The 14,473-nt window shown below is 50.8% G+C and overlaps 1 protein-coding gene across 6 annotated transcripts in view; it reads left to right on the top strand.

Annotated features, from left to right (window-relative positions):
• The window catches only part of Mbp (myelin basic protein), a 110,063-nt gene that overhangs the window by 39,520 nt on the left and 56,070 nt on the right, over window positions 1-14,473 (top strand). For all 6 annotated transcript variants that reach the window (XM_020165061.2, XM_020165058.2, XM_020165055.2 and 3 more), the window contains exon 3: window positions 3,097-3,184. In XM_020165061.2, coding sequence (XP_020020650.1) covers window positions 3,097-3,184 — 88 coding nt within the window. The remainder of the gene's footprint in view (window positions 1-3,096; window positions 3,185-14,473) is intronic.

Consider the following 14,473-nt stretch of genomic DNA (forward strand, 5'->3'; position numbering starts at 1 on the left):
GTCTCAAGGTTAGGAGACCAGAAATTCCTTGAAGTCGAAAAATTACATTTTTTCTTTCTCTGTTACCTTTGACTACATGTGTTCATGTCAACAGCTGTCAGGGAACGGGTTAGCTTCCTGTAATGAGTCACACACACAGGCAACTTGAACAGCGGTGTTCACCCCTCATGGTGTTGGAGTGCCCCTCCATCTTCAGGTTCAGGGGCAGCTTCGTCCTCCCCTCAGCACCAGAGCCTCGCTCTGGGCTCTGGTGGCTTCAGCAGTCCTTTGCGTGCCTTGGCTTACATCTGTGTCACTCTTATCTCTGCTCTGTCATCATGTGACAGTCTCCCCATGTGTCTGTGTCCAAACTTCCTCTTCTTACTAGAATAACCACCGCTGAATAAGGGCTCACTCTGGTCCACCATGACCCCCTCTTAACTTGATCACAGGTTTCCAAATTAGACTCTGTTCTCAGATTCCAGAGGATAGGATGTGGACCTGTCTCCCAAGGGACATAGTTCAGGTCACAGCAGGGATGACGTTGGTGGCCCACTGGAGTTTGAGGAAACTTGAAGAGAACTGCATATTGGCCCATATTTGGCTTTGCCAAAACAGCCACGCCACATGGTGGAAAAGCCACCCAGCCACATGCCAAAGGCCCCAGGAACAAATAAATTTCGTATAAAAAATGAAAAAGTTAAGATTTGCACCCAGTTTGGCAGATGATATGATGCGTACACGTGACTGGATGCTGGTAAGCCTGGCACCTGGGTGGTGCCCTCTGGTACCTATCCAAGCAGTGACAGCTGCCGTTCGCCTTGGGGTAGAAAGTCAGCTTTGTGGCATGGCCAGTGTGGGGGGAGTGCTTTTCCCTGGAGGCAATAGACCACTCTGGGACACAGAGCCTACACAAGCCAAACAGTGCTGGTCATGGGTCTCTGTCACCTCACCCCTGGCTACAACTGGGTGCCTCCTCTAATGAGCTGCCTGACCACCATGAGATGTCAGCGTCTTGCCGCACAGCCCTGCACCAGTCCCCTCCAGCGGCATCACACTCTGCCATTGGTGGACGCATGACAGAGCTCCTGGTCTGAATCAGACATCAGGTTCACAGATTCTTCAAGACAGGTTTCACTGCAAGTGGCAACGCCAACTCCAACTCCACCTTCAGGAGCTGCGTGGGGTGGGATGGCATGGGGAGTCCCTAAGACAGGAAATGTGCAAGCCACAGGTGATTTCCCAGTGTCAACTTCAGACGGAGCCCTACTAAGGGCATCAGAGAACACCCAGAGCCTCACTGTGCCTCTCCAGCCCCAGGAGAGGCTCTCCGCACCACAGCTCTTCTTCTGTGGACAGTCACCCCGTCTGCTCTGGAGTTGGGGCAGGCAGCTCTGGAGGGGTAGCCCCAAGGTGACACTGTGACAGCTACTCCCCAGAGCCAAGGACCTGCAAGGCCAGTGCTGCTCCCGCTGGAGCAAGGAGAAGAAGCCCTCAAGGAGGGGAGCTGGGTGCACAAAGTACACCCACCCACCGGAAGAGAAGCCTGGAGCAGAGTGGGAGGAACAGCCAGCTGCTGAGAGCAGAGGTGTGGGGGAGACTCCACCTCCTTTCAGAATTTCCCTTCTGACGTCCGTTGCACTTAACAGATACATCGTGGTAGTTTCTACTTGCCGGGCGTGTTTTATGCTCCTTGTATATACGACCTTTATTAATCCTCACCACAACCATGCCATACAACACTAGCATTTCCTTCCTTGCATAGTTGAGAAAACACACAGAGAGGGTCAGTGGCATGCCCAAGGTTGCACAGCTAATCAACAACAAGCCAGAGTATGCACCCTACGTCTGGCTCTGGGGCTCACTGCCCACTCTTGCAGGAAAGAACGTAAAAATGACACTGTTCTTATCTTGCAGTCCCAGGCTAAAGGCTCTTAGGAAATGAGAGGGTGACCTGGAAAACAGTGGTGCAAAATAAGTGCAGAAGCCACAGTGAGAAGCCTCAGGAGCCAGGCCTTAGAGAAGCAGTCCCTCTGCTACTGATGGGTGGCAGATCCGCTGTGGGCCCTTGGGCAGGACCTGGAAAAGGCTCCAGTTGGGCTCAGTCAGGTCCAGGAGCTGTCCCAACACTGCATCGTCCTCACTAAAACACCAGATTCAGACAAGCTGAAGGTGGTGGTCCTCACAGAGAGGGACCATGGGACCCATGTAGACGTGGCACCCAGCGGGCAGCTCTGCTGAGGCAAAGTCGTCCCCAGGATCCAAGAAGCAGAGCAGAGTCCGCAGTGCCGGCCCTTTACAGAAGGACAAACAGAAGAGAAAGAGTGAGTGTGTGCAGCTGCTTGATGGCACACAGACTCTGGTGCAGGGACCCAGAAGGAGCCCAGAGAGGGATAATGGGTGCCCAGAGATGTGAGAGGACCCCTACCAGCTGTTCTGAATTTGACTTTGTGTGCAAGCAAGACATAAAATAACCCAGTGACGTGATTACACAAATGTAAGGAAGCAGAACCACGTCTGGGCTCTGCCCTTGTGCTTGAACTATACACTGAAAATTTGAAATTCAAAGATAAATCTCACACTTATTCGACCTTCGGGTCCCAGACAACAGCAGACCCCAGCCCAGAAGAGCGGCGGGATCTGCCAGGGCGTGTGGCCAGGTGCAGCTCACCTCCCACTGTGGGCGGCTCCCACCACACAGGACCACAGGACGGTGGGGCAGTCCTGGGCGTTAGCTCTGTTTTCTGTCCCAAAGTCCAGGTCGGCCAGAGGTGGAACTCAAGGAAGTAAGATGTGGTGGCAGTTCTGTTCCTTCATGTCACCCAGTCTGGAATAATGGAACGACGTTAATTTCCTCTGTCCAGGTTGATACTGTTTGTATTGTATGAAAATATTCAACTGGACCAAGGAAACGCTCAGCTGATAGTTAGGCAGAGAAAATGAGCCAGAATGCAGAATTCTCCACACGAGTCCGCTGTAAGAGCAGTTTCCTCCTTGTGGGCGGATGTGGGAAAGTGACAATCTGATAAAAGCTGTAGAAGGAGAAAAGCATTGCTATTGTTTGTCCCTGAAACATTGTACCTTAACAAAGGGTTTGTTGTGTTGTTGTTTTTCCAGAATGATGAAACTAACAGAGGAGAGCCTGAAAAAAAGAGACACCACAGGGAGCTTTCTCAGACGGCCTCTGAAGACAGCGACGTGTTCGGTAAGAACATGGACCTGGAAATGTGCTTGCCACGGTGACCACGTGCACCAGCCTTCTCACCGGGAGGCTTTTCTCTGTGTAGTGACATGGCACTAGGGTCTGTTCCGGTTGTTGAAATGTAACCGTGCAGAGACATGGAAAAGAGACCTCCTTCGTCCTCTCCTACAGTCCTTCTTGTCACATGGCCACTGTGACCCCGTGTCTGTCCTGGTGGGCTTTTCTGTTCATTTCGGTTGCCTTGTGTGTCCCAGGCCTCCAGAACACTCCCCACTGTCTCCTCTGCCTTCCTCTCACACTCTGCTTGTCCATGGGGACACCAGCCAGCTGGACAGCACTGTAAACCGTGACTGATGAGAAGGCAAGCTTGCCAAAGCCTGGACACAGCATGTCTGTTGGGAAATAGCTGTTATCTATATAATTTTACTTTTCATGTCATCTCCCAGAATACAAAGTACCTTTGCACATTGACATTCCTCTTCCTCCAGAGGGAATGTGTGGTCTCGATTTTGACCTAAAGGTGTTGGATCCACTTTTCCATCATGGGGCTGCAGCCCGGTACCGTGATGCAGGTCACAGGGCTGCCCAGGGCTGGTGACAAGTCTGTTCTCTGGGTAGGCTCTTACTCATAAAGAGAAGAGAGCAAGGGTGGCGCTCACTCATGGCCAGTAGCTCCTGGCCACGCTCCCTAGCCTGGCCTCCTCTCTTTACACAAGGATCTTTCTTTATACTTCACTTGTAGGCAGGACAATGTACCCTAATTTTTTATTGTTCTGATTAACTTGCTCTTTTCCAAAGACCCTTATTTTCTATCTGCTGTGCTTTCTGAGAAAACACACTGCCCTCTTGTCACTGTCTTTAGGCTCCATTAAAACAGCATTACCCAAACATGACCCAAGCAACATGGCTTCCTTTGGTGGAAGTGAGATGGGGGTGTAATGGGAGGGTGCCCTCCATTCTCTTCCTTCACGTGCATTCTCTCAGGAATCGTCCTGGGGCTTTCCTGAGCACGGCCCACTGCCTTTAGGGGTGGGGTTTGCACTCCTTAGTGACAGAGGGACAAGTAGAAGACAGCAGCACTTGGAAGAGCAGAATGTCTGTGTGGCCAATGTCAAGGATAAATTCATCTGTGCGTCTGTGAAGTTAGCATCTCCTTAGATGGTCTCTTTACTCAGATATTCCAAGTACAGACATGGAACTAATGTATACAGAGAGTTACAGAGGCATTGTAGAAAAGACAAAAATACATATGTCTAACTTTAGGGGTTTCTTTTGTTTGTTTGTTTTTGCAGTAGTGGGGCTTGAACTCAGGGTCTACACCTTGAGCCATTCCACCAGCTCTTTTTTTGTGAAGTGTTTTTTTGAGATAGGGTCTCATGAACTATTTGCACAGGCTGGATTTGAACCTCGAACCTCCTAATCTCTGCCTCCTGAGTAACTGGGATATATAGGCATAAGCCGCTGGTTCCCAGCTAAGTTTTTTTTTTTTTAACGCAAACGTCATCTTTATTATTAGTTGCTTTTAGGATTATTTGTAACAATGACTGTCTATCCTGTTATATGCACACAATTCATGCATATACGTGACATATATACCATATAACATAAATGGGCTTCTATAAGGACCCTGTCCTAGAAGTATGGAGACACTGTAATTCCTGAAGCTGCCTCACAACAGTCATCCCCAACCTTTCGAGAAAATATTCAACTTGGAAAATGACTGTGTAAGGTTGAAAATGAAAACAAATAGAAATGCAGAATTCTTCAATCTTTGTGCAAACTTGGATTTGTGTGTTCCTGGGAAGAGCCAGCAGTTGTCTGTCACTTACTGCGAGGCTCCTGGGCTTGGGACAGTGCAGAGACTCTTGTGTCTTTTGGAAGAAGGCAGTTCCCACAGCGTCACACTGTGCACGGCAGCCTGCTGTGTGACCTGAGTCACCCTCACTGTGCACAGCTGCTGCGTGATTACGGCTGAGTCAGAGCCCAGGAGTGTGTGAGGCATCTGCAGCCTGCAGACAGCCTCAGCTCACCCGACTGTGAGTCAGAGATTCCCAGGAGGCCTTATTTGGCCCACAGGCACCTGCTCAGCAATCCTGAGTGATACACAAATTCTCTGTGATGTGCGCCAGACGTGTGGCTCCCGATGAGAGCAGTAGCCCCTCCCCCCAACAGGTCTTTCTCTGACTAGACAGTGAGACCCTAAGCAGGACAGGAAAGCACATGCCCTGACATCCTTGATGTCTGTGACCCCGTGAGTCATCGGCACCTACGTCATGGGTGCTCATCTTCAAGTTCTTGGTGATTATTTTGTTCTTGCGGCAGAAGGAGCGAGAGATTTGAAGACTGTGGAAAGGCTGTTATCTCTTAGCCACCAAAGTACTGCAGGCCACGCATACCTAGTGTGGAGCAGGAAGACGAATGGTGGTTTCCTTCCAGGGACTGGCTGGGCATAGATGCAGTAAGGTGTGGCTTACAGCTGAGTGCTCCAAGCCATGAACTAAATCAGGCCACCGTCCGTGCCTTTGCCATGGCCAGGGGTGATCATTTAGTTAGCAGTGTGCGTGCAAGTTTACAGGCTTTACATTTCCTGGTAAAATCCTGCTAGAGGAGTGTTTCGGACCTAAGCAGGCGCTCAGTGGAGCACAGTTGTAAAGCTCTCGGTACTTTTCCTCTGGCGGCATTGTGGTTGCACCCACTGTTTGCCCAATGACACAAACATAAGGAAGCCTTTGAGGGCAGGGTAGCCTAGAGAACCACGTGTCGTCCAGACTTTGGAGAACCAGGTTATTTTGCGGTAGGCCAGTTGCTAAGCTTTGTTGCAGAATACCCCACACACAGCCCATACCGACCTGTCATTTGAAAGCCACGCACACGGAAGGCAGCAGTGCCTCGCCCACTGCCTCCTTAGCTCTGTAATCACAAGCTACAACCAGGGCAGGTCATGGGCGAGGTGAGCGCTCCTCGGCCCTCCCTGACTTACGCTAACAATCCAGAGGACCACCAGTAGGGGGTGCTGTTGCTCCTTGGGAGTGACTGGTTCCTTCCCCGTGGGCCAGAGGTCTAAAAGCCAGAACTCAGAGGCTGAATCATCACGCCGTCCCCCATGTAGTAGTTCAAGTGGACAGGTGACCCTGGCAAGGATGGCTTAACCATCAGTCTTACCTCCCGGCTGTCGTCCACCCCTCACAGGGCCTGCCTCGTGAGGACAAAATCCTAGTGTGAGCCAGGGAGAACTCAGCAGCTCATTCTCCGATGACAGAGTTGGAACTAGGTGTTCATCGTCCAGCAAAAAGTATTTGTCTTAGGAACATCTCAGTGCCACGTGTCCCTGTGTGTCACAGAGCTTGAGTTAATAAGGAGACACACAGGAAACAGAATGTAAGTGAGATATGGGGTGTGGCTCAAGTGACAGAGCCCCTAACTTAGCAAACCCATGACCCTGTGTTCAACCCCCTAGTACCACAAAAAATGAAAAAAAAGTGAGATTGTGAAGTAAAAAGAGTAAAGAAAGCACAAACATGAAAAATGTCCACCAGACAATGCTGGGTGGTTCACCTCGACCTGTGAGCTGCCCACATGAGTGGGCATGTGACATGTGTCATTTCACAAAGGACTGGTGTAATTTGGGGCAGTTCACTCATCTTTCTGTGCCTTGGTTCCTCATATGTGAGAAGGGATGATAACATAACAGGACCCTGCCAGTGTTGGGGAGGTTCACCTGTGTACAGGCAGGACACCCTGTCCCCTGGGCAGGATTTGGGGAACATCAGCTATTATCACAAAGAAGTTTGCACTTGTGTTTCAAGTGATGCAGAGTTTTGTTTAACAAATTCTAAGAATATTTTCATCTAGATTTTTTTTCAGAGATGATGCGTCCATATGACCTTAAGGTATTTTTGTGAAGGGTTTTTCAAGATAGGGTCTCTCAAACTATTTGCCCAGGTTGGCTTTGAACTGCGATCCTCCTGATCTCTGCCTCCTGAGTAGCTAGGATTCATAGGGTTCTTTGTTATGATGGTGTGACATCGTCCTCAGCATTGAAAGCCGAGATCATGACCCCAGGACCTGACGTGGCCACGGACAGAACTGAAGTACCTAGAGCACCTTCCTGAGTCAGGACTCGATCAGGTACCTGCTGGCACAGGACCCAGGTCCCTAAGCTGAGAAGGTTCTGAGGATGGCAGGCAGCTGAGGCCCCTACTGCCCCATCCCCGTGAGGGTGAGTCAAGGCCCTGAGTTCAAGCCCCAACAAGACAAGGACAAGACCCAGGGCTTTGACTTGACCCAGATGTCAGACCCCACATTACCGGGGTCAGCTCCTCTCTGCTTCGTCCCAGTATTGATGCAAGGGTTCTGTGAAAGAACAGCTGTCTACTTCACAGAGCAGCATAGCATTGGGGTGGCCTCGGCCAGACGCAGATGAGTCTCATGTGCCACGTGAGCTAGATCACATGAGTGCTCACATTTCACCTGCCATAAGGTGGGATTTCTTAACGCTGTGATGATGGCTTCGAGAAGTCTAGATATGTCACAATTTGATCATCACAGGTTCATTGTTCATTCATTAAGTCACTTTCAAGCACCTCGAACGTGCCCTGTGATGTTCTAGGGTGGAGCCAGAGGGGTCAGAGGTGACAGGAAACAAAATAGAGGAGTGGCATTTGCGGGTCCTGGGGAGTTCCTGCCACAGGGGGCATTTTCGTCTCGTTTTCCCAGTGCTGGGCCAGTGTAGTGATGCTGCTGGGTGGGACACTGTGATGTAGAGAGATGACAGATCCTCTGCACGAAGACACCCAGTTTAGGGAGCCATGGTGGAGGGAAAGGGGAGGCTTTTCAGAGACAGAGGCAAGGACAAGGCACGCTGAGCAAGGTGACAGACAGAACTCTGACCATTGATACGTTGGTGGGGTTTCTCTTCCCTCAAAGAGCTGGCCCAGGAAAAAGATGATGGGAACAGCCCTTCCCCCCCCAACCCCAGCTCCAGCCCAGCTGTCAGTGCCAGGTAATCCTCACCTGTGCCTGGCATCCTTCCCAAGAGGCTGTTCCCGTGAGTCCCCAAAGCAGCCCCCACCCCCGCACCACCTTAATTACCCCTCTCCCTCATTCTGCTTTAACAAGGACCATTTTTAATTGCATTTGCGTGTGTGATGTCTTCTCCCCTCCACAAATGCTGCCTCCTGCTCCTGTTCCACACAGAGCTAGCTCTCTGCAGATGGCACACTGGCTATGTTTGATTGATGGCTAAGCCGAGCCCTAGGCATCAAAGTTGACCTGCCTGGGTCTCTACCTACCCAAATAAAATTATCACTGCATTTATATATTTTTAATCCTGTACACATTTTCAATTTAATCAGTTAAATTTGAGTTAATTAAATTTAAAGGAATTTAAATCAATTCATGGGTTAAAGAATAGTTCTACTTCTTGATGTAACTCTCTCCCTTGTTCAATTTTTGTGTTCTGATCTTTTCACCCACTAACCTTTTACTAGACAGTTAATAGTCCTGTTATTATCCTTTTTCATGGCTGCTTACTATTCTACATGATTGATATGTCACCATGGAGATCACAATCCAGTGTCATTTTTTGCTCTGCTTGTCTCAGATTTTGCTTCCACAACACAGCACCCTGACTCATGTAGGGTTTTTCTCCTCAGTTATTTCCAGCAGCGGCTGAAGTATTTCCCCCAATTTGTACCAGGTGCCATGCCCTCCCCATGGGCCAAGGCACACATTTCATTCACACCTGTCCATTTGGGCAGCCCTGGGAGGAGACCCTCCGAGGGCTGCATCCAGAGCTCCCTTAGGCAGGTTTTGCTATGCCAAGTGGTGACAGGTTCATCCTTTTAACATTGGTGGCACTTAAAACTGGACATGTGCCCATGAAAGTTCAGAACTGCAGCTGCTCTGGAGACATTCAAGATCATAGCTCATTCGGGCCTCAGCCTCCAGGTTCTCAGGAGCCCATGAAATTTGCTGCCCTGGTCAGAGTGACCTGTCAACCCTGCAAGCCTTTGAGTGTGTGACCTGGCCTCTGATTTTTTTTAGAGATGCTGCCTAGCAAGCCCTCCCACACTTCGATCAATGGTATTTATCCTTTGGCTCCTGCATCCAGCATTCCATGACGAGCAGGGGAGAAAGCTCCTCCTGCTCTACTCAGCATGGAATCGGGCGACGGTGCAGGGCTGGGCTCTTCCGCAGGCCGGTCCACGTGGCTGTCCACATGGCTGTCTCCACTGCAGTGCGGGGCTTGGTTCCCAGATGAGTGTCCTAGAGACAGAGGTCAGACAGAGCCTTTCCTGGGCCAGCTGAAGCACCAGCTGGTCACTCCTGCAACCCCCACAGGTGCAGGGACTCAGGTGCCCCTTCCCACAGGGAGTTGCTGCAAGACTGACCAGACTTTGGCCACACTCGTGCCATGTGGCTGCCTCATCAGCCATTTCCCTCCGATTTTCGCAGCGTCTTTAAAAAGTCACTGCATTTTTGTCCCAACTTTGATCATAAAAAACGTCCATGAGGAAATCATCTTTCTGAGGTGAGGTTTTTAAGTAGTGAATGTATTTATTGCATCGTGGCTAGTGGAGTGAGCTGTGAAGCTAGTACGTCACCATTCTTCACCCACATGGAGTTCTGTTTCAACACAGATGCCAAGGAAGCCAGGCCCGACCACCCTTCCCCATGGCTCTTCAGTTCTCCTTCCTCAAGTGCAGTCAGGGCCTCCAACTCACCTGGCATAGCTGTTTCCTGGGAATATTTGATTCAAGCCTCCATTTATCAGTAATGGCGATTCTGTTGCAGCCTGAGGCCTTGGACTGCTGTCTAGACCGGCCATGGAAAGAACTTTGTGAGAGTGGACTTGCGGGGGAATACGCCATAAGACAAGTCACACATGGAGACCCCGGGCAGTAGCTGAACTCATTTTGTCAGGATCGTCCTTATGTAGATGGGGGGTGGCTTCCAGTCAGACAGGCCAGTCTTGTGCACTGGTGGACTCAAGACAGGGGGAAGTTCAGTGGTCTGTGCTCACGGAGCGTGGCTTGTCCCCAGGTCCCAGCTCTGTGTTTGACAGATAGGTGAAAACAGTCATGCCTGCATGACTCTGAGACCCTGACTGCTTTGTGTTGAGACTTGGAAGGTGGGACAGGGAGGGTCCAGGAACCTAAACAGAGGGCAGCCCATCAGCTAGGGGCTGTGGTGCCAGGTCAGGTGCCATTGGTCATCTCTGGTCAGAGATGTCACATGATCCCTCCTTTCTGTGAGGGGCTGAGAGGAGGGGCACAGGGGGTGAGCACCACCCCCTGCAGTCACCCTCTCTGATTTACTTGTTTTGCTTATTGCCTGGCCCCCACCTGAGGGAACTGGAGGCAGGAGGACATTTGTCTGTTTGTTCACTGCTAAACCCCAGCTCGAAGAGGACCTGGCACATGGAGAACTTCTTCGGAACTGGGCCAATGATCAAGTGATGGGAGAGGCAGCCCCTCCCTGCTTCGCACCCCCTCCTCCCACTGCACCCCTCTTTCTGTCTCCCCTTCCCTGTGACAGCTCCTCTCCTCCCTCTGCCTCCCCTCCTTCTGACACCCTCCCTGTGACACCCACTCCCTCTGTGTCCCCCTCCTTCTGATGCCCCCCTCTTCTGCCAGCCGCTCCCTATGAAAGCCTCCCGCTCTGATGCTCCACCATGACACCTTCTCCCTCCGTGGGCTCCTCCCTCTGCAGATGCGCCATTGCTGCTGCTTAAGGCCCCAGCACTTTCCCTGTGACAAACTGTCATCACTCTGGGCTTCACTGTGCATGTGACGTGCAGAAGTACACGTGGCATGTGCAGGCGTGCGTGTGCACAAATGTACGTAAATACTGTTTTGGTTGAAAGTCTATGTCTAGGACTCGAGAGTTGCTCTTTGTCCTTTGAAACTAGGAACAGCCGAGGCCATTTCCATTCCAGTACTCCCGTGGAAATGGTTGTCCGTGTGCAGGGTTTGTAGCTGTTGATCCAGTTAGCCTAACTCGTTACCAATTCTGTCAGGTGCAACCCTGAATGGCTGTCCAGGGAGCAATCCACAAGCTGACGCCAGTCTGCATGAGGCTGAGAAAAACTCAGTCTGTCTGACCCTCCAGTGTCCACTTCTGCCAAGCCAGCAGCCCCTGCAGTGAGTGCTTCTAGAACCCAATCCAGCCCACTGTGAGGAGGACACGTTGGGGAGAGGAAGAGGATGGGGGGGGTCACTGCAGACACAGCCCCTCTCCCTGGCCCCCACTATGGGACCCCACAACTTCCCTGGAGACACATGACACACACCAGTCCCTTCTGCTCCTGAGGCAGCCCACTGATATGTCCACTGACCTGTCACCAGGAGACAATGTCCAGTGGCTTCTTTTGGGCCTTTCGTTTTGCAGAAAACTAAAAGTTCACCATTTTCAAATTCTAAAGAAAGCACTGTGCAAGATGTCTCCAGGGTAGATCACACCACACTCCCCAGCACCTGTCTCCACAGGTAAGAGCAGAACATCATAGGGACCATGACCTGGACTAAGGCTGGGGACTGTGCTGGCACCGAGGGGCTTTGTCGAGAGGATGGGGTTGGGGAAGTGACCAGGGCTCTTCCTGGCCTGTCCTGGACTGGCAGAGAACTTCCCACAGGGAGTCACAAGTCCCCAGAGCAGGATCGTGGCTGTGGCTTAGCAGGCTGGTCTCTGTTGGGAATGTGAGCAGGAAGGGGTGCTGAGGGGTGGCCCCACAAATCAGTGGTCAGAGCTCAGAGGGTCAATCAAAACTGTGTGGGCCTGAGGAAGTCTCCCTGTGCATTTGCCCCTAACAGAGGCTGGCCTTAGAAACACAGCAGGCCATGGAGAGTCACTTCAGGTCAGCAGAGCCACAATGGGACAGCTAGAAGGTCTCTGTAACAAAGAAGGAATACAGAGCTCACAGTGGCACAAACAGCAGATGTGATGGGCTTTGGCCGGGGGGAGCAGCGAGTCCCAGCCTGAGGCCCAGGGATGCTCAGACTCTCCTTGCCTGTGGGGACCATCCAGGGACTTTTGGTCTTATCTACCATGAGCCCGTGGGGCTGGTCCAAATTTGGAAGCACCTCCATTTGGTCTCCACCAGGGAAAGTGGCTGTTTCTGGCTTCCATCCTCACCCAACCTGACTTGGGAGTTCAGTGTGCTATGGATTCGTCCTTGTTCTCAAGGACTGAGACCTTGTTTGGGGACTTGACACCGGGAGGGGACATTCCCTCCTAGAGACAGCAAATACACTCTTTTCCAGCTACTTCTTCCTCCTCTCCCAGTTACACATCAAGAGGGGACCTTCCATCACCTGCTCTAAAATGCCATTCTTCCCACTTAAGCTAAGGACAGACAGATGTCCTTGTATTCTCATACGAGTCCTTAAGGAATCTGACCTCACTTTCCCCAAGAACGTTTTATATCAACACATTCTAAATTGGAGCGATGAAGTGTGGAAAAGGAAATCAAGCGCCTGTTAAGTCAGATTTATTCAGATTCCACAACACAGTAGGCTGAATGCTTCTTGCATTCATCTCTACCCATCAGACCCCAAAATCAAGCCTTTCCACTCTGCTCCTTCCATATCCATTTACCTTGCCTTTTCCCTGGGGAAGGTGTTAATGTGACTCGTCAGGAAGTAACCTTTCTGTCCCATGAGTGGAAGAGCCCTGGAGAGAGCTCCAGCCAGTCACTCAGCAATCAAGGGGCTAAGTGGAAATTAGCCCATTCCATGAGGCATCCTGCCTTGTACTCCACCTGCATCTGCCCCTGAGCCCCCTCCCTAAGGGAGCCACACTCAGAGACTCAGAAGCTGCCTGGATCCAGGTCCATTCTAACGGGTGACCTTTCATTGACTGCTTGACTTTACTCTTAGAGCGAGACAGACTTTTAGGGTAGACAGTCCACGGCTTCAGCTGAATCATTTTCACTGTCATGGGGGAAAAGCAAGATATCCACGTCATCCACTAGCAAGAGCGTCCCAATAACCAGATGCCACCTCAGCACATTGAAAACAGAATGTATCCCTAGGGTGACTCTCTGTACCCTGCCCACTTGCTGTTCATTTCCAAATTAAATAACAAGTACATAAGAAGTCACTTCACCTTCCTTTCTGCCTCTCTCTGGTAGTAAGGAGCTTGCCTAGCTAGATGCATTGTATGTATCTGATTTTATTTAAAGTTTACCTCTAGCTAAAACTTCTCATGGAAACTGATTTAAAAATTTATGCCTTCACATTCCTTTTACCTTTTCTGGAATCTTCAGTAAAAACCAAAGAATCTGTGGGTAAATATACCCATTGCTTCGGGTGACTGGAATTTGTTACTAGGATAATTGGCCTCGGGGGGAGACAAGGGTGGCATGGGCTCCCCTGGGGCCATTGAGACACACCGCATGATGTTAACGAACATGTAGGTTGTGGGTTGGGTAGGAAAGCTCAGGTGTTGCAGGCTTGGTCCCCAGCTGGTAGACCCAGTCACTGAGAGCTGATGGGACCACGAGGACTCTGATCTAATCGATGGATTGATCTCCTGTGGGTTTATGATCCAGTGGGAAGCCACCCTGCCGGGGCGAGGGGGTCACTGGGGTGTGACTTTGGAGAGCGTATCTTGTCTCCAGCCCCTTCCCTTCCCCCCTCTCTCTCCCTCTCATTCCTCCTCCCTTTCTCTCTCTCTCTCTCTCTTTCTCTCTCTCTCTGTCTCTGTCTCTCTCTCCTTGGGCCCTGCCTCTCCTTGGGCCCAAAGCCACAGATTCAACTGACCTGAAACTATAAGCCAAATAAATCCTTCTTCCTTTAAGATGATTTTTCTCAAGTGTTTATCACAGTGACAAAAAAATAAAACTAATGCAACTTACTTCCAAAATGTGTTTGTGTTCTCCAAGGAAATCTTAGTAGTGCAAATGTCCTTCTTTCTGAAAGCAAATGCCAGCTCCAGCCCAGTGAAATGGAATTTGCAACGCAACTCCCATACACACTTATATTCACGCTCACACACACTTACGGCACACTTAAACGCATTCACACACGGGTACACTCATTTGCACTCACACTCATGCGCTCGTTCACATACTCAGCACAGCACACAGAGGGCCACCTCGGACCCTGCTGGTCCACAGCATACAGAGCCCAGGCACTCAAGGCTCAGAGAAGGTGCTCGCTGGCTACCCATCTTCTGCACAGGCACAGCTGGGGGTTTGCTGACCCTGGTCTTTGCCTGTTGACCAAGAAGATGGATTGCTCACAGTTGTGCCCAGTGGGAGAGAGGTCCCCATGGTGGCTTCCCTGGGGG

Source organism: Castor canadensis, chromosome 4, assembly GCF_047511655.1.
Source record: "Castor canadensis chromosome 4, mCasCan1.hap1v2, whole genome shotgun sequence".
NCBI lineage: Eukaryota > Metazoa > Chordata > Mammalia > Rodentia > Castoridae > Castor > Castor canadensis.